General features: G+C 38.4%; 1 protein-coding gene across 1 annotated transcript in view; it reads left to right on the top strand.

Annotated features, from left to right (window-relative positions):
* The window catches only part of SEMA3D (semaphorin 3D), a 147,334-nt gene that overhangs the window by 101,758 nt on the left and 26,910 nt on the right, over positions 1-18,666 (top strand). The window contains exons 9-11 of the mRNA XM_009899954.2: positions 9,921-10,035; positions 10,320-10,389; positions 12,087-12,231. Coding sequence (XP_009898256.1) covers positions 9,921-10,035; positions 10,320-10,389; positions 12,087-12,231 — 330 coding nt within the window. The remainder of the gene's footprint in view (positions 1-9,920; positions 10,036-10,319; positions 10,390-12,086; positions 12,232-18,666) is intronic.

Here is an 18,666-nt window from a genome sequence, read left to right as displayed (position 1 = left end):
ACAAATTAAAATATGTAAATAGATGTATCTTTTTATGGACTAAGATTGTCTGTGCTCTGATGTGAAACATCGCCTGTGCTTAATTCTCTCTGATGTGTGATCAATGTCTTTGGTTGCAAGAGTCGATAACAACAATTTCTACTTGCACTTGAAGGTCTCATTAGCGTGACCTGTACTACATAAAGTTAAGCTTTTGCCTTCTCTCCCTAGCAAGCAGAGAATAACAGTGGATGGGAGGAGCCCAGCAAATTCTCAAATAATTTGCCTGATGTAAACACAGATTTATTTCTACTAGAACTCAATTGCTTTCTGCCTCACTGTGCCTTAGGGCTGCTGTACATTAATGCCAGAAACACATGCTGAAATTAGAATAGGCTTTTTTTTTTTTTTTAATAAGAAGGTTGGTCAATGCAGCTTATTCTTTAACTAATTTTCAGTGCCTCAACAATGTGGTCTCTCACTGATCCCCTCCCTTAGGGAAAAACTTCTCTGGAAAGTGTTCCTTTTTTCCCAGCTACTTTCAGACCCATAAGATTGCAATACTCCTGCTGGCAGCTCCTCACCCAGAGTCGAACAGCTGTTACTTGTCCTGTTAGCAAGACCATACTTTGTCTCAAAGCATGCATTGGGGTAAGACAGTCACTGTAGGACTTAGTAGGACTAATTTAGATTTACGTCATCTGCATTCTGTATAGCACCAGGGGATAGCAGTATGAATTTGAAGGAAGTGTTTTCAACAGTCACTTTCAGAACCAGCTGTGTAATTTATCATGTCAAGCAACATTTCCTATTTTTGGTCTGAGGGAGGCAGAAAATGTATCATTGGCCTATCTGTAATACCTGATAATACTTACAGTATGTTCCTACTTAAAGAAAGTGTAATCTATTGGATTATTTGCAATAAGCAAGTCCTAAATAAAATTAAAATAATACTATTAAAACTATCCAACAATGTTATTTTGTCTTTAAAAGCACATACAGACAGCCATGTGCATGGTCATACAAACCTTAAGAGCATGAACTCATGTTCTTCTACTTCTGGAAACACAGTCTTTTACAGCTATATAGTCTTCAGGACCACACTGCCGAGCCAGTCCCCACATACTGAGCCAAACTTTGACAAAGAAATTAAAAATGCAGCATCCGTGCACTGTACTCTCTGCAGGCAAGTAACAAATCAGTTGCATTTTTGTATACACGTCCACAACAAAGTGATGACAGAATTGTCATCTGATCACACATATGCACAAATATAGCCCTAGAAAAGACCGAGATTTCTCTGCTACTTTTCCCACTCACATAAAGGGAGTCATGAGAATGCTAGTATATAGGAGTCCACAGAAAGGACTTGGAGAAGGAGGAAGGTTATTGTGAGGCCAGTTGTATGAGATTCAACAAGTCTGAGTGCTGGGTCCTGCACTTGGGTCACAACAGCCCTATGCAACTCTACAAGCTTGGGGCAGAGTGGCTGGAAAGATGCCCAGCAGAAAAGGACTTGTGGGTGCTGCTTGATAGCCAGCTGAACATGAGCCAACAGTGTGCCCAAGTGGCCAAGAAGGCTCAAAGCATCCTGGTCTGTATCAGGAAAAGTGTGGCCATCATGACTAGGAAAGTCTGTCCTGCATTCAGCACTGGTGAGGCCACAGCTTGAGTACTGTGCTGTTTTGGGGCCCTCACTACAATAAAAAACATTGAGGTGCTGGAACAGGTCCAGAGAAGGGCAATGAAGCTGGTGAAGGGTCTGGAGAAGAGATCTTATGAGAAGCAGCTACAGGAACTGGGATTATTTAGTCTGGAGAAGGGGATGCAGAGAGAAGACCTTGTATCTGTCTACAACTACCAAAGAGAAGGTTGTAGTGCAGCAGTTAATGTTTGCTTCTCCCTGCTAACAAGTGATAGGATGAAAGCTGCATCAATGGAGGTTGAAACTGGATATTAGAAAAATTTATTTTTTGATAAAAGGATTCTCAAGCACTGGAATAGGCTCCCCAAGGAAGTTGTTGAATCATCATCTCTGGAGGTGTTAAAAAGATGCAGAAATGTGGTGCTAAGGGACATGGTGTAGCACCAGACTTGGTAGAGTGAGGTAGTGGTTGGACTCAATGATCTTGAAGGTCTTTTCCAAGCAAAACTATTCCATGATTATATGATTTTTGTTTGTTTGAGGTTTTTTTGTTTTGTTTTGTTTTGTTTTTTTAATATATAAATGCATTTTTTTCATAGTTATAACCTCATTCTATTGGAATGGAGTGGAAATTAGCCAAAAGCAGTAGTCTCTCTGCTGCAGCATGAAAATCCTGTTTATTATTACAGTGGTTTGAATTTGCTATGTTACAAGCTTCTCTTTAATGGTTTTGGTGATATATTGCAAAAGTTACAGCATGCAGTCTTAAAGACTCATTTCTGAGACCTCAACTGCCAAGAAATCAGACTTTGGCCCCTGATGCTTTCCCATAGTTCCCAAAGTGCTCAGTATCCAGACGAGGCCTTTGTACTAGTGGGAACAAGTGAGCTCTTTGTCTCTTTTTTCCTTTTTATTTTCTTTTTTTTTTTTTTTTCTTCTTTTCTTTCTTTTGTATGCCATACTACCCTCATATATACCATTCTGTACCTGGAGATGAGAATATAGCAATTAGGCACAGCCCTTTTGGTTAAACTTTACTTTCTAAACACACTGGAATGTAATCATTTTAAGAGCTCCTGAGTGGAGACCCCAGGACACACCCTGCATTCCACCTTTGGGTAATGTGATTTATTTCCAAAGCCCTGAACATGGGCAGAGTTCAAGGCTGTGACCTTGCCTCTTGTCTGGTGCTTTAAGGCAATTTGTATTCTCAGAATGGCAAGGGGGAGCTATTCCTCTGTAACTGAGTCCAGGGTCTCTGGTGGGCTCTGCCATGGGGCTGCTTATGTGCAAAAGTTAAGAGGTATTTTTCTTGTCCTGGAAGTAGTCTAGCCATGCCTTTACTGTGACTAGGGATAACCGGGTCATTAACATTCTTTTTATTTCTACATTGTGTAATGCATCACTGTGTAGGTAATTGATCTATCTCCAAGCCCATTTGAGTTGTTCGCATAGCATAATGCTTTACCGTTCAGCCGTATTAGCTTGGGTCCCGGAAGCAAAATAGCCATGTTAACATGTTCTCAGCAGGGCTAATTAGTCTGGGCTCAGAGCCATGCTCGTGCAGCTCTCCTGCTTCCAGTTCTGGAGGCAACTCATTCCAGACGAAATTTAATTGAGTGTATATTACATACTTACACACTTACACTGTCTTTGTCACCATAATATCGCCTAGAGAACAGAGAATTAACCAGGTTGGAAAAGACCTTTGAGATCATCAAGTCCAATCTATCACCCAACACCATCTAATCAACTAAACCCTGGCACTAAGTGCCCCATCTAGTCTCTTCTTAAACACTTCCAGTGATGGTGACTCCACCATCTCCCTGGGCAGCCCATTCCAATGGCCAATCACTCTTTCTGTTAGGAAGGAATTCTTCACAGAAAGAGTGATTGGCCATTGGAATGGGATGCCCAGGGAAGCTAAGTGGCCTAGCCACAATGTGAGCCATGGAAAAGAGGCTTTTTTTCCAGGTTTCTTTGTTTGTTTGATTCTCAATAATAACGATTAAAACTGCTTTGGAAACATCATCCCAAGAAAAACTTTGGCCTTCATTTTCCTGGGGAGCATCTTTACAGCAGTGAGTCTTTCAGCATCCAACTCCTCTTAGACTTTCAAACTTGACATTTGAATGTTACATTCCATTTGAAAGTTTTCAAGTTATATAGAAAAGCAGATGCTCATCAAGATGATTTCATTTTCAGGGTTGATAATGTTGGAAACAGGCCAGTTCCATATATTATCCATTTCTAACTGTGATGAATTAAGAGATATAATACTAGACTTTGTCAGGTCTTTTGGTCCTATTTTGCTTATTGGCAAGGATACAGGCATGAGTATAGGAAGTTTTATATATCTTTTGTCCCACATGGGCGTGTTTCAATAATGTAATTGGTGGGGTTTTTGAGGGGGAAAATCATGATTTGCAAATGAAGAAAAAAATTCGTAAGCTATGCTTATATATAAAGAGGTGTGACTGAATTTTACTGAGCCCTAGAGAAAATGAAGAAGAGATTGCAGTGTCAAGACAGAGCTTTAAAAACTGGATTATAGAAATGCAGCTGCACAACCAACTCTGGAAATCATCCCAGTTGCCAGAGAGACTCACTGTAGAAGACACTGTTAGTAAACCACTGGCTTGAAAATGAGAAGCCTGCAGAGTTAATTAACATGGAGTTCCTATGTCAAGTCCAAAGTCCCTGACTTCTGATGTTCAAATATCTCTAAGTGTAGGAAATAATGACTATGTGATTTTGGAAACCTTCTGACATCATGAAATCAGCTTCTGGGTGTTTGTTTGGTTGTTTTGTTTTGTTGCTTTTGTTGTTTTGGTTTTTTTTGTTTGTTTGTTTGTTTTTAGATTTAATGGATTTAATATGAAGATGTACTACAGTTTATAGTTCAAGCTTTGCTGCTATTGATATAACACATTGTAGTAAAAACAAATGTTACAGGAGGCCAAATTCTAAAGGACTCTGTAAGACGTTGACCTACCTTTGTTTCTTTGGTCTCGTGCTTTTCAGCTCTGAGCATGTGGTTATAAATATTGTGGGCAAACTGTCCCACACTGGTCACTTTAGGCACTTGTCCAGGTGAGGAAAGTAATTATCAGGCATTCATTTCAATCAGTAAAGGTATATTTTAAGAGGAAGTCTCCTTCCATCATCAGCTGAAATCACTCTTTGGAAAACATGTATTTTCCAAAATAAAAATCATCATTTTCTGTAGTGAGCCAGGCAGTCATGCATGCTCAAAGTGAGTGTATTGACATTCCAAATGAAATAACAGAAAACTTGCTTCAGGAGAAGGAACTCAAATCTAAATCAGTTTCACTCACAATTCACAGGGCTTTTCTATAGTAAATGTGGCCTGTTTCAAGTTCTGATGGTATTGAGCTTTCAAGAAAGATGTGAAAAATTATCATAGAAGTATTCTCTGAAAATAGGGTTGTCCAGGGGAAAGCTTAATGTCCAAGCCACACAAATCTAGAAGAATTTCTGATTATACTTGAAGAAGGTAAAGGGCATGCAGCCTGTGCTCTGACAGTCTGAAGAGCACTGTAGAGGTACTAGGCTGATGCAACATCCTGGAAGTCAGGAGGACTGAGTTTTATTTCAAGTGATGTGCAACTCTCCACAGTTCCTATCATGAGTCCGTGTATATTTGCACCCTCAGTTCCTTTGTTTACTTAGGCAAAGTCTACCACAGTGGTAGAGACCTTACAAAGCACAGTATATAGGCTGAAGAAAGGCTGAAGAATTGCTCTGTTCTGCAAGGCACTACACTTGATCTCTTGATTAGAGATGCTGCTGTGAATAAGCATGTGGTATATGAGGTTGAATTCCACTCAAAGCCTCGTTTTTTGATCAGCTGGATTCAGCAGCAGATGTATTGTAAACTAATAATATCCACAGCATCCAGAGGGGTTAGTTCTGTCTTACATGGAGGAATATGCAATCCTATAATAAGAAGCTTTCCTCATGGGAGGTTCTATAATCTTGCAGAAACAGGAGAGTGACTAAATAGAATCATCACTCTCACTCTGCATGCTGACTGTAGACACAGAGGTGAACTGACTTTCCCAAATTTACTCAAGGTATCTATAGCAGAGTAGTCAAAAAATGCCTTCTTTCTCTTGTTTATATTCTATTTTCTCTCAAGTCACTCTTCATGTGTTGCTTGATGTGTTTGGATCTGACCCATAACCTGCTGAAATAACAGGAGGAACTTTTCATCTGATATCAGTATGTTTTGGACAAGAATTTTACCCTAAGTTCCTGAAGGACAACATCTTTCATGTGTTAGATCACTATGTAAACAAGTTGTGAAAGAGTAAAATATGCAAAGTAAAATGAAATAATTACAGAAGAACGTGAATTTAAAGACCAAAGCCCAAAGAAGGTAGTTGCACATTTCTCCATTTATATAGTTTGCTAGAGGTTGGATTTTTTTTTCATAATGTAAGGCTGCAGGGAATGCCATTTGTTTCTTCTGGCTTTATAATGTAGCTACACTTCACATAAGAAAAGGGCTCCAGGGCCTTATCACTTTCAGCACTTTTCCTCTCTGTTCTCCAGCACTGCCTTTTATTCAGGTCAGGAATTCACTTTGGATGATGATCCTTCTGCAAATCTTGCCACTGGCTTTAATTAATAACCTGACTCTAAAAATTCCACTCATTGTCTTGTCTTTTTCTTTCTTTCTTTCTTTCTTTTTTTTTTTTTTCCCTCCCCTCTTTTGATTTAAGAGGCTGTTCAGGATAAATACTGTCTTTAAAGTTTTATGAATCATGGTGTTTGACATGTTTGATGTTGATTGGTTTTCAGAAAACTACACTTTTTTGTTCTAATATTCAATTTGTCACTGTTACTCACAAACAAGAGATTTAAAACCTCGAAGATACAGATGTTCTTTAGCTTTGTTGCCATCTGTTTTCCTGCCTACTGGATTCCAAGACTAACATTTGTGCATTTTAACAGAGTTACATTAATATAATATATAAGATGCAATAGAATAGAAAATATATAAGATGCAATAGAATAGAAAATAAATGCGCCAGAGGTTTAGCATAAGTGAATTTTTAAATCACTTGTTCTAAGCACAATATTTTTCCTAATGTTTTTTATTTTAATGATAAACTTACCTTTAACCAGAGCATTTGAGAAAGCTGGCTTTTTTCCCTTGGTTATGCATAAATTTCAGATCAGAAGATTGAGGTTTTCATGAAAGTCCCCCAAGAAAGGCATATGGTATGACCTTAACTTAAGTCACAAACTTTATATTGTCTCATTTAAACAGTATTCTTCCTGGATGTCAGAAAGCCATACAACAGTTAACTGTGCTCATTTAATTTGCATGTCAGATGTTTGAATTCTTAATGTACTTTGTTAGAAACCTGACTTTTCACTCCAACAAATTATTTTTTAGCTCATTGAACACGGTTGAAATTAGGATTTCTGTAGACTAAAATTCTGCTTGATTTATTAAAATCATAGTGGATTACTTCCCCATTTATCCCCATTATTTCTATGTTTAACCCTTTGTGATATTTTTTGATAATAATTCCTTAACAAAGAACAGATTGAACTGCCCACCTTCTAGTTGGCAATTATCTAAATCTCTAACTCAGGCAAATGAATGTAGCCAAGATTTTGCACATGCTTCTTTCTGTTAATAAGAAGGTATTTCAGGCACAAGTATTGGTATCTGTTAAAGCTGTGAGATTACAAAGTAGTAAGTGCTAATTAAACCTTTATTTATATTCAAAAAGAAATATACAGTCCTAAATGCATTCATCTGCACTACAACACAGTTTATAGTAAACATTGTTAATCCAGTGTTCTTAGAAGTGATATTTTGGGAGACAAGAATTCAGTTGTGGCTGCTCAACTGCTACAAGTAGATTAGCCATATTTTTTTAATTAAGAGCTTGATCATGCACTTAAATTTATCTTGTCTTCTTGTCTCATCTCTCTGGAATATTTAGTGTTGTTTGTCTCCAGTGCTAATGTCTGTCGTCCAAAAACCTTTCAGTGTACCCAGTTCACTACACACTTCCAGCAGGGCTGAAACAAATCCTTGCTTGGTATAAATCAGTCCAACGGTCTGCTTAGGACTCTGTTACAGTGTGTTGAATCCTTATTTTTGTTCACTTGCACACTGACTGCCCTTTGCTTTAGTGATTTTCTCTCTTGCATACAGTTTTTCTAATCTACTGACTACCCAGCCTGTGCTTATTTTATATGTCATACTCTAGATCCAGCTCACAGCATTTGAGCACAGCAGTGATTTGCATCAGACTGATATAATCAAATAATATGTTCAGAAGAGACAGTCTTCTTTCTGTAGCAACTCAGTATCAAAAAGATTTTGGGCCAGTATGCCCTCTGTCTGGCTTTTCAGAGGCCAAAGATCATGAAATATGATGGGATAAGGAATCATCAGCAAGGTAGGCAGGTATGATGCAAAGCTTATGAGTTCATGCCATGTGGTCTGAAGAAAAGGAGAAAAATTGCATGTTCTCCAGCACAGGAAGCCTCAAGACGTGTCAAAACCAGAACTAATAGGCACCCAAAAAATAGCATTAGGAAGGAAGGGATGCACTTTCCTCAAAAATTGAGATTTCCAAAGCTTGATAAGACAACTGTTACTTGAGACTCCAGTAGCAAAGATATGCCTATACAATTAATAGTCTTTGAACTTCCTTGGCCTGTGCTGACTAATTCTACCTGTATATAAAATTGTCCCAGGCTCTGTCATTTCCCACACTTAGTCAGTGAATCCTGAGAACATATTAGGAAAGCAAAGATACTGTATTATTCAGAGAAGGCATAAAGAATTTAAGAGGACTCTACAGCTGCTAATTAAAACAAACAAACCCCTGAAAACACACAAATAAAAATATCTTCCTAATAAAATATACATTTTGTTTCATTCAGCTGTGGCAGAAGGAAGACAAATGTTGGAGGATATGTCAGTATATTGTATGTGCAATTGTCTAAATCAGTGAAAGATCTTTTCATCTCTGCATTTCTGCACAATAAATTTGTCATGCTCTGGCTTCAGAAGGCAGTCATGGAGGGCTGGTTGATCATTGAATTGCCCTTATTCCTTTATAAACTGTACAGTGCTATTAGGAGCTTTTGGAGATGTAAGACACACCAAACAAATACCTGTTCTAATGTCTTGTGAATTCCAGCATCAATGCTAATATTGCATCCTGGCTTGAGAGTGAGGAAATACTGGTATGTCTTAAGTCCAGTAGAATTTATACTTTAAAGCACATAGTGATTGCTAAGACTGCTTTCTTTTAACACAGTATGTTGTTCATGCTACTCTTTGAGAACTTAGAGGATATATTTAAAATAAGCATTTGTGAAAATGTTGTGTGGGATCACAGCTTAAGGGTGGTAAAACACAAGTATGTATTTTCCTGCCTCTTGCAACTGAATGCCTGTGATGACAGAGGCAGGATCTAGGCAAGTATGATTTTTCCATCACATCTGGCTTCCTCTCCATTTTTCTGATCCTAGCCAGGCAGTTAAAGATATCTCATCACTGTCATGTTGCACTGCATACACGAGAAATCAAAGTGGAAGACCTGCAATGCAAGAACTGCTTAGCCAATTCAAATTTCCAGAGGAAGAAAAAGCTTTAGGTTTCTTGCTTTTCAAGATCCTTTGTTGCATCTTTATAATTGTTTGGTTTTAATTACGCCACAAAGGTTAGCTGACGTGCCTTGGGCAGAACTCACACATGAAGAGCTTTTTTTTCCTATTAGCTTCAGGCTGCTAATTTTGACACCTTTGTAACAAATCTGTTGTTAAGATGCAAAGTTTCAAGCTTGGCAGGACCTCAGGAAATCAAGAGAAAAGGTAGCAATTCTTGTAGGAACAAGACTTGCAAAAGTGACAGATTAACAGGAATCATTTCCAGCTGAGCTAACCTATTTAAAAGTAGCAAGTACATGAAAAGGGAAAATGGGTAGAGTGTGTTACCAGAGAACTGTTACTTCTTGTGAAGTGAATCTCAGCACTTAAAACCATCTTTCTGAATGCCTGCAATATTTATGATACAGCCCTGAGGGGCCAAATGTAATTTCTACCACCCAGGGCTCTTTACTGGCTGGAAAGTTTGTGGTGAAAGGAAAAAATACTGTCTCTCTCTTGTGAATAAGATCAAACTGTGTAATCAGACTGAAGAAGCAGAGTTAATACCATGTTGCGAACAAGTATCACATGTTAAAACTCTTCTTATTTGCTTAATATTTAATTCTTTTAATTTCATTTTTATTAGAATGATATGGGAGGACAAAGGAGCCTAATAAACAAGTGGACTACTTTTCTGAAAGCCAGACTTGTGTGTTCGATACCAGGTCCTGAGGGAACAGACACACACTTTGATGAGCTGCGTAAGTAGATTAATCACTAATGGTCTGGTTTGACATCAGTATTTTGGGGGCTTGGTTGGTTGGTTGGGTTGGGGTTTTTTTGTGTTTGTACAAGCACTGAGACTATCTGCAAGTAGACAGACAACAGAATATTAGTCCAAATATTACCAAGGCAGAGATTAAAATTCAGACAAAAATCAAGCACCATTCTATATTTACTAATCTCCAAATTATAAATGGTAAATGCAGAAATAATCTGTGAATGTTCAATTTAAAAAAAAATAAAATTTGTATTCCTGTTACAGAAGACATATTCTTGCTTTCTACAAGAGATGAGAGAAACCCACTTGTATACGGAGTCTTCACTACAACAAGGTGTGTGTTAAGATCCTATTTGTCTCTGGAAACAAACAGTAAAGATCTTACTCAGGCCTTTTATTAAATCCTTTTATTTATAATTCCTTATTCTTGGAAGCAGTGAGAAACTTCTTGAATAAGGCTTGGGGCTGTAATCACTAAGGACAATATTTTCATAAGTTGAAATAATTAGTTATGTCCCTAAACCTTTGTGTGACTGACTTTTGAGAATGATTGCAAAAATAAGGAAAATTTAACAAAAGCAAACCAGGAATATAAGGAAAATAAGGAAAATTTAACAAAATAAGGAAAATTTAACAAAAGCAAACCAGTTTATTTCAATCTTGTCTAGCTGAATTTGCACATTTCATTCATATTTATTGAGCATATTTATTGAGTTACTATTTAAGACAAATCATTGTTATGAAGCATTATTTCTGTAAGCAAGAACTTGACATCAACTGTTTCTTAGAGTCAAAACCCTCTATGCTTTAAAGTGATATTTCAGTGTTTTCGTAGACAGAAGTTATGGAATAATTGTGCGTCTTGAAGGCCGGCATCAACCTGGCCTGTATCAAAAACAGTGTGTTCAGCAGAAGGGAAGTGATTGTGTCCCTGTACTCGGCCCTGGTGAGGCCACAGCTTGAGTACTGGGCAAGATTCTTAGTGCCACAGTAGAGGAAAGACATTGAGGTCTTGGAGGCTGGTGAGGAGTTTGGAGTGTGTGGCATAAGAGGAGCAGCTGAGGGAGGTGGGGTTGTTTAGTCTGCAGAACAGAAGGCTAAGGAGAGATCTTAATGCTCTCTACAACTACCTGAAAGAAGATTGTAGTGAGGCTGCTGTTGGTCTCTTGTCCCAAGTAATTATCAATAGGATGAGAAGAAATGGTTTTAAGTTGTGCCTGGGGAAGTTTAGATTGGGCACTAGGAAAAGCTTCTACACTGAGAGAGTGGTGAGGCATAGGAACAGGCTGCCCAAGGAGGTGGGGGACTCTCCATTTCTGGAGGTGTTTGAGAACTGTGCAGATGTGGCACTTCAGGACATTAGTTTAGTGGTTACGGCAGTAGGGTTATGAGTGGACTCGATGATTTTGTAGGTCTTTTCCAACCTTCATGATTCTATGATTTTATCTTTATCTTGAGGGGAATAACCCATCTTTATCCCAAGGGGATAGATTAATTAATTACTGAACCTCTCAGCTGCAATAGTGAGGTCTCTGCATAGAACTGTCAGACTAGCCACATGCTGAACAGTGTGAGTGCAATGAAATACTGTCAAGGCACTCCTTAACTCAGAAGCAGTCACCATAGTGGCTCCACAGAATGTATAACCACCTAAAATGTTTGAAATTGAACAAACTGTTGCATAATAAATTAAATGGCATATGAAGTAACTAAATGACGTGCCACACAACAACCTGGCATGGTGGTCTTTGGAAACTTGTCCGTTCAATGCAATTTGTAATTCTCAGGTGTATCTATGATTTGGTCCCAAAGGCTTAGTTTAGATTTCATCTCAGAAAAACTTTAAAGTCAGTGACCTCAAATATCTGTAGTTATCAGACTTGAACACATTGTTATTTTGAACCACTTGTATCAGCTCTCAGGTGTAGGATTTATCCAAACATTAAACTCTGAAGAATTGGTAAATTTGCTGGTTGAGTCATGCACTGAAGAGATGTCAGCAATATTCATATCAATCCTCTTCTTCTTTAGCTCTGTCTTCAAGGGCTCTGCAGTTTGTGTGTACAGTATGGCAGACATCAGAGCTGTTTTCAATGGTCCTTATGCTCACAAAGAGAGTGTGGATCACCGGTGGGTACAATACGAAGGTCGCATCCCGTATCCCAGACCTGGTACAGTAAGTGTCTCCTTAATTACACACTTCTATTTTTACTCAAAAGCAATCATGCTCCATACACCTCCCAGGAGTGGTAATTTATACTTTCCACTCAGGATGTTTCAAATTATCCTCTCAACTCTTTGCCTTCTGTTGACAGCTCAGGCTTCTACCTACCCTGTAGGTATATAAATATACATTTTTCCATGTCTCTGAGATAACATTGTGTCCAGACTATTTCCTCATTGTCTCTAATACTGTGGTCTGCTACTGTACTGCTATATTCCTATCTGTTGGGATCACCTTTTAGACATCAACACTTCATAAAAAGCCAAAGACATTCCTTTAGGATGAGGTATTTTATTTGAAGCCTTGTATTTCTCTTACCTTTATGTCTTAAAATCCTTTTCCTTGAAACATGATTATTGATACTGTATGTTTGTACATGTGTTGTGTTTTGAAGTAAAATAAGGAGTTAGTTCCTAGAGATTTTACGTGATGAAAAATACATGATAGTAAGAGAAATTTATTATCTGGAAACACTTCTAAATCCCAATCTCTTAGAATTCATACGTAAGAACCCATCCAAAACAAGGAATAAAATTTTGAAAGATTTCCTAAAGAATTATTTCCCCTCTTCTGTCTTGATATTAAACTTGGAGAAGCAAGAATCTACCTTACAGCTGAGGAAGAAAAATGTATCTACTTCAAAAATTTCATTACAACTCTTCATAAACAGAATGTTAAAGACTAATAATTTAAAAGTATCATCATTTAAGCTATCATTTAGGATAACATTATATTATCTTGGTCAGGTATTCAGTGAACTAGTACTAGGCAGATGAAGAAATCCTGCCAAGCACTGGGGTACTGGAGGCTGAACTACTGGTAGCTTAACCTGGAAGCTTCTGGGTATTTCTGCATTGTTCCTCTGATATCAGCACTGGTATAACCTTTGTGTCAGGCCACACTATTTAGCTTATTTGACTCTTCACACATTGTGTCTCTGTCTTGTCTTCATCATCCTTCCAATGGGCTCAAGTGCATGGTTCAAGCCCATGTTGTTTGCTGCACTTAGTGGTCCCAGGCTTCAGCAGGTCAGGCCCTGAGCTCTGATTCCCTCCTCCCAACTAGTCACACAGGGTGTCTCTCTTTACAAAGACTAAGGCAGCTCCAGAGACTGATTTGGCCTGGCTAGTATCTGTGTTGCTGGAGAAAATACTCTCCTAATTTATACAATTTAGACCCTGTAGTCTTTTGTATCTCTCTCTCATGCAGAACATATAGTGCTCCCAGAAAAGAAGGTTGCAATTCATTTATTTTTTTAAGCACATGCAGCTCCATTACTGGTTGAGAAGTGCAGATGTGTTTAATTTTAAGTACAAAAATGGTGCCAGTGAGAACAATAGTTGGTCCCATGGCATCTAAAGAGATTAAAATAACTCTCTTGAAAAACTAAGAGTGCCCCATAATGATGAACACTCAGCACAGATAGATGGGTGGTAAGCTCATTGCATTTTTGAGTATATTAGCCATCACATGGTGTAGCTAGGATTCACAAGGAAGGAAACAAGACAGGCTGAAGCATGTCAGTGCTGATCTTTATCACTTATATGAATATTCATGCTTCTAAGTATTTCAGAAGTTAAGGATAAACAGATATTTTCTATAAGCCCCTTAACTGTCCAACTGCTTCATTTAAGCACCTGATAACTGCTCTGAAAAAATGCTCTCATAAAAATCCTTAGGACCTCCCTACTCAGTGGATTTCTGTAGCAGTTTGTCTGATCAAAGACTGAGAAGGGAAGTGGATTTTACTGAAGAAAGCTTTCAGAAGAAAGATATCTGTAGTATTTGCTCTGTGCATAAGCTAAATTGAGTTGCTGCACAGTCAACCTTTTGTCTTCAGTGAGCTAGACTACAACATACTTCAGGCTCAGTGGTTTAATATACAATATCCAAATAAGAATATACAATATGCAAATAAGCAGATTCATGCCATGCTCTCATCTTTTAATGTACTATGTCAGACCTCTGTATATGAACAGGATTAGGCTGGGATCTGAAAAAACAGTGTAGTACTCAGAGGCATGGAAAAGAAATGATGTGCTGTGGCCCTGCAGAACACTGCAGTGTGAATGCTGAAATGCTCTTTTTTAAATATTAATTTCATTATTTCTTGCCAGCTATGAGGTGGTCCAGGAATGTTCAGAAGAAAGCCAAAGAGAAATTTAAGCCCTGCCTAAGTGTTGCCTACAGTTAGCATAGCCAGCACTGCCCTGATTTTGTATTTCTAATATTTTAAGCTACTGTCAAAGTCTAAAAATGGCTACACTAGGAAATACATTTCCTTTGATATTTGGCTTTGAGAGAGGCACTAACTTCCTTTCTGCATTTACACAGAAGCAGGAGACTGCTTACCCTAATTTAACTTTCTGCTCAGTTGCCCTTATCTCCTAAGTAAATAAAGCTGTTCACTATAGAGGCTGTTACCACTTTGATATTGAAATTTTGACAAAATGCTTCCTGTGGCAATTTGTGTCAGAGATAAACTCCCAACATGACCATGATATCATGCCTTCGCAATGCTGAGTGGCATGTGGGCAGCAGCAGCCCTGCCTACCGTGGTCCCAGCGTGGGCTGCCTGCCCTCTGCTGTTAAGGTCAGGTCTTTGGACAGTGTGGCTGAGATCTCCAGCATGCTCCCCACCACTGACACCACAAAATGTACAACTCTTTAACTTCGCCCAGTGGTGTTAAAAAGCAAGTGGGAATAATGGGAATTAAACAGAGGCAAGGCTTCAAATCCATTTCAATTTGGAAGCTCAAAAAACCCCAAACAAACAAAAAACCCAACCAACCAACCAACTAAAAAAACCCACAAAAATTCCATGGTTCAGGCAGCCCCTCCACAGAGGGCAATTTGAAAGCCATGGGAGCTTTTGCTCTGTCTTATTTAGCTGTTTAAAAATGAGACTTGCATTTATGCAGCTGTCCCCAGATAACAAATCTAGTTTTCTTCCAGTCTCTTAGGTCTTCACCCAGGAAGGTATCCATTGGTAAAGAAATTATTAAAGACTTTATTTAAAGTGTGTTCTGTATTCTGAAACAGTTTTCTTAATGCTCATACAGTAATCACAGAAGGTATTTGAATGAGATTTTCAGTGAATTAGGTGGGAAAAAAACATTTCTAACTTATGCACATGGCTATAAACATTTCAGTATCAGAGCAACTCACAGTGCCCCTTTGGAAATTCTGATGAGAAACACAGGAGTCATCCTCCTTTCATTGATGACAACTAAATGTCATTAAGGTCAGATTTTTAGAGGTGTGTCAGTGTTGAAAGATGCTGTTTAATGCTTAGCCTGATCTACTTCAGAACATAGCACTCTAAATGCTATCCAAGGCAACACCAAATATTTTTGATAGATCTAGATACTTTGCTTGCTAATTTGCTGAAGGCTCAAAACAGAGCTTCTAATATGCAAAGTAGGATTCTGGCAGTCCAAGTCACTTGCTAGCTACAAGAAACAGCCCAGAATGTTGCTTTTGTCCATTTGAAGAGGTGTATGTCTCACCTCTTTCCACTCCAGATCTGAGTACACCCTGAGCTCCAGGGTGTACTTCCCTTACAAGCTCTCATATTCTCTTTCTGTTGTTTTTTCTCCATCCCTTTATTTCTCCTGCTAATCTAGTGTGCAGGTTGATCAAGCTGTGGTGTCCATCATATTGGGACTTGGCTGAGCCACAGAGGAATGCTGTCTGCCAAAAGTCTCCCCCAGTCCTTCTGTCTGGTTAGCTTTGCTGCTTTAATAAGTGTGTTCATAAAATACTGCAAGTTGTGTGGTTTACCTTGTTATTTTTAGACTTATCTTCCTCTTTCACCTGATCTGTTATAGGATAGACTGCATTCTTTGCTTCTCCAATTCCTCTCTTCTTTGATCTCCCCACTGTAAATGGGGCTGCTTAATTAAGTGAAATGTTTCATTTTATGGATTTATTTTCTGGAGAAAGCCTCCTCCACCTCCTCTTACTTACCAACCTGTTTTCCCCAACATGAATCACCTTTCATTTCACAGCAGCCTTTCAAAATGCTGTGAACCCAGTCACCTTTTCTGATAGCAGATGTTGGCAGAAAATTGCAAAGTGCCACCTGCAAAGTCAGGTTCACTCATCTAGTTGGACTTAGCCCAGTTAGCCTCAGATTAATGTTCTTTTATGTCAGGTGTGTTGAATAAAAAAACAATACAAAGAGCTCAAGACAAGCATTTGAAAGGTAGAACAACTCCCATACATCTAATGAGTTGGAAACTCTATCTTAAAAAAATATATGTGAAATTCAAATAATTTGTAGGGACTCTTTCGTGTCTGTTTGTGCTCTTTTATGGTGGGGATGGAATAATGTTGATTCCATTTAAAATTTGTGTTGCTTGTCTTCCGCAAAACATAACTCATTCTCTTCTCCCCGGCCTTATTGAAGGCTTGCTGTGAGTAGCTGCAAGGTTATGATGAATGTCTTCGTGCTGAGTGTCCAGTCCATCTGGATCAACTCTTCCATCCTGTAGAGAAGCACTAAGGCTTTCTGCACAAAGTGTATTGTGCAGCTCTGATCAGAAAAAGTCACGTGGATTTAGGCCACTCAGGAACCCAAGTTACCTCTTCAGAAAAGGTGATGGTTGAATTTCTAGTGGCAAATAAGTGCCTATGCCCTCAGTGTCAGCTGTCATCTAATCCACGGAAGGTCATAAACCTCAGACTCAGTTTGTATTTCTTTATAAATTCTACCGGGGGGGTGGGGAAGTTCAATGTGTTGGGTGTGTGGGAGGTCCCCCTTGAACACAGAAATTACTAGTTGAAGGTAGTCCTATTCCTCTGCATTTTGCATGGTGGATTAATAATAATGGAACTTATTTAGAGTTCAGAAATATTTGCATTACATCATAGGAGAATGCTGACTATAAGACCATATCTCCTTGCTAGTTAAATATTAATTCATTGAGAGCTTGGGATAAAAGGACCATGTGTTTAAATCATTCCCTCTGAGGGAGGGTCTGGTGCTCCATTTCCTGCTGCACTTAGCATAAAATAGAGTGCTTTTCAGGGGAAAACAGATCTTCTCCCATTCTGGTTAACATCTGAGCAACATTCTTACTGTTTTCCCCTAAGCTAAGAGCTAATCATCCCATGAAAACTGAAACACCTTCGGCAGGAAGGAGTAAGGAACTATCAGGACACACAACTAGAAGGAACGGACACCTTACAAAGGAAGGAAGCCCACACTGAGATATATAATTGTCTGTTATTGGAGGGCTTAAAGAAATATTTCACCCATTAATATTTCACACTACCAAATTCAGATGCTCTCAAGAGAGTAACTTTTTTGGTCTGGTGCTTAGTTCTTCTTGTGAAACACATAAAATTTATCAGCCATAGACATAGCAAAATCTACCGAGCAGACACCTGCTGCACTCACTATTATCAAATTCCTGTTGTGTATCTAGCCTATGGGTGTTTGAGTCTCATTGTTAAGTGGCTTAATACGACAAGACACTTTTAAACTGGTATTTCCAGCATACTTGAAACAGAAACTCTTTCATTTTGAAACTCATAGGGGACTGTCTTCTGTTTTAAAATTGGCAGCAAACAGCAGCACTGCTGAACTAAAGATACATCATTCAATGAAGAGGATATTTTTTTTTACACACTTTATAGCTAGGTTCCGAAATTGTCACAGTTTTAATAGGTGCTAGATCCAGCAGCTCTTACTGACTTCGATGGACGGTATGAAGGACTACTCGTTTTGGCAAATTGGAAATTTATTTAGGATCCCAAACTATGGCACCAGCTTTTGAAAATCTTGGCCAGGGTTCCCACATAATGTTAACACAGTCACACTGTATTTCTCAGCATTGTGTGAACTCTACACATCCAGTACTCTACCAAGAAACAAATTTAATAAGTCAAGTGAAAAAAAAGAAGAAAAGTTTACATATGAGTGGTGTTGGTAAATTAGTGTGTGTTTGCCTATTTGAGAAAGATTAGGTTTAGTTTACCACCTCCTGACAACATTTGGATACAAATAAAAGGTGAGGAAACAGAAGACATCTTTGTATATCACCCAATATGAGAACTTAGTCCAGGGTGATTACTGTCAAATAGACCTCACACAGAAGACATTTTTAAAGTTTTGTGCCACAGAATTTATAGAGTAGTTGAATAGAGATGTCATTTCAAGTTCAAACTGTTTCTGCTTTTGTTTGTTTGTTTTGTTTGCTTTTAATTTCTTAACATATGTTTGTATCAAGTTACCATTCACAGTGAATGGCAGTGAAGTCCCTGAAGAACCCCAGAAAAATATATAATATATATATGGTGAATAAGTTTCTTGCAGAATTCTTATCAAGCATTTGTCATTTTACTATGTAATGCCATTAATGTGATTTGTTAAGGGACATG

Source organism: Dryobates pubescens, chromosome Z (genome assembly GCF_014839835.1).
Source record: "Dryobates pubescens isolate bDryPub1 chromosome Z, bDryPub1.pri, whole genome shotgun sequence".
Taxonomy (NCBI): Eukaryota; Metazoa; Chordata; class Aves; order Piciformes; family Picidae; genus Dryobates; species Dryobates pubescens.
This window is presented reverse-complemented; position numbering and strand designations above follow the sequence as displayed.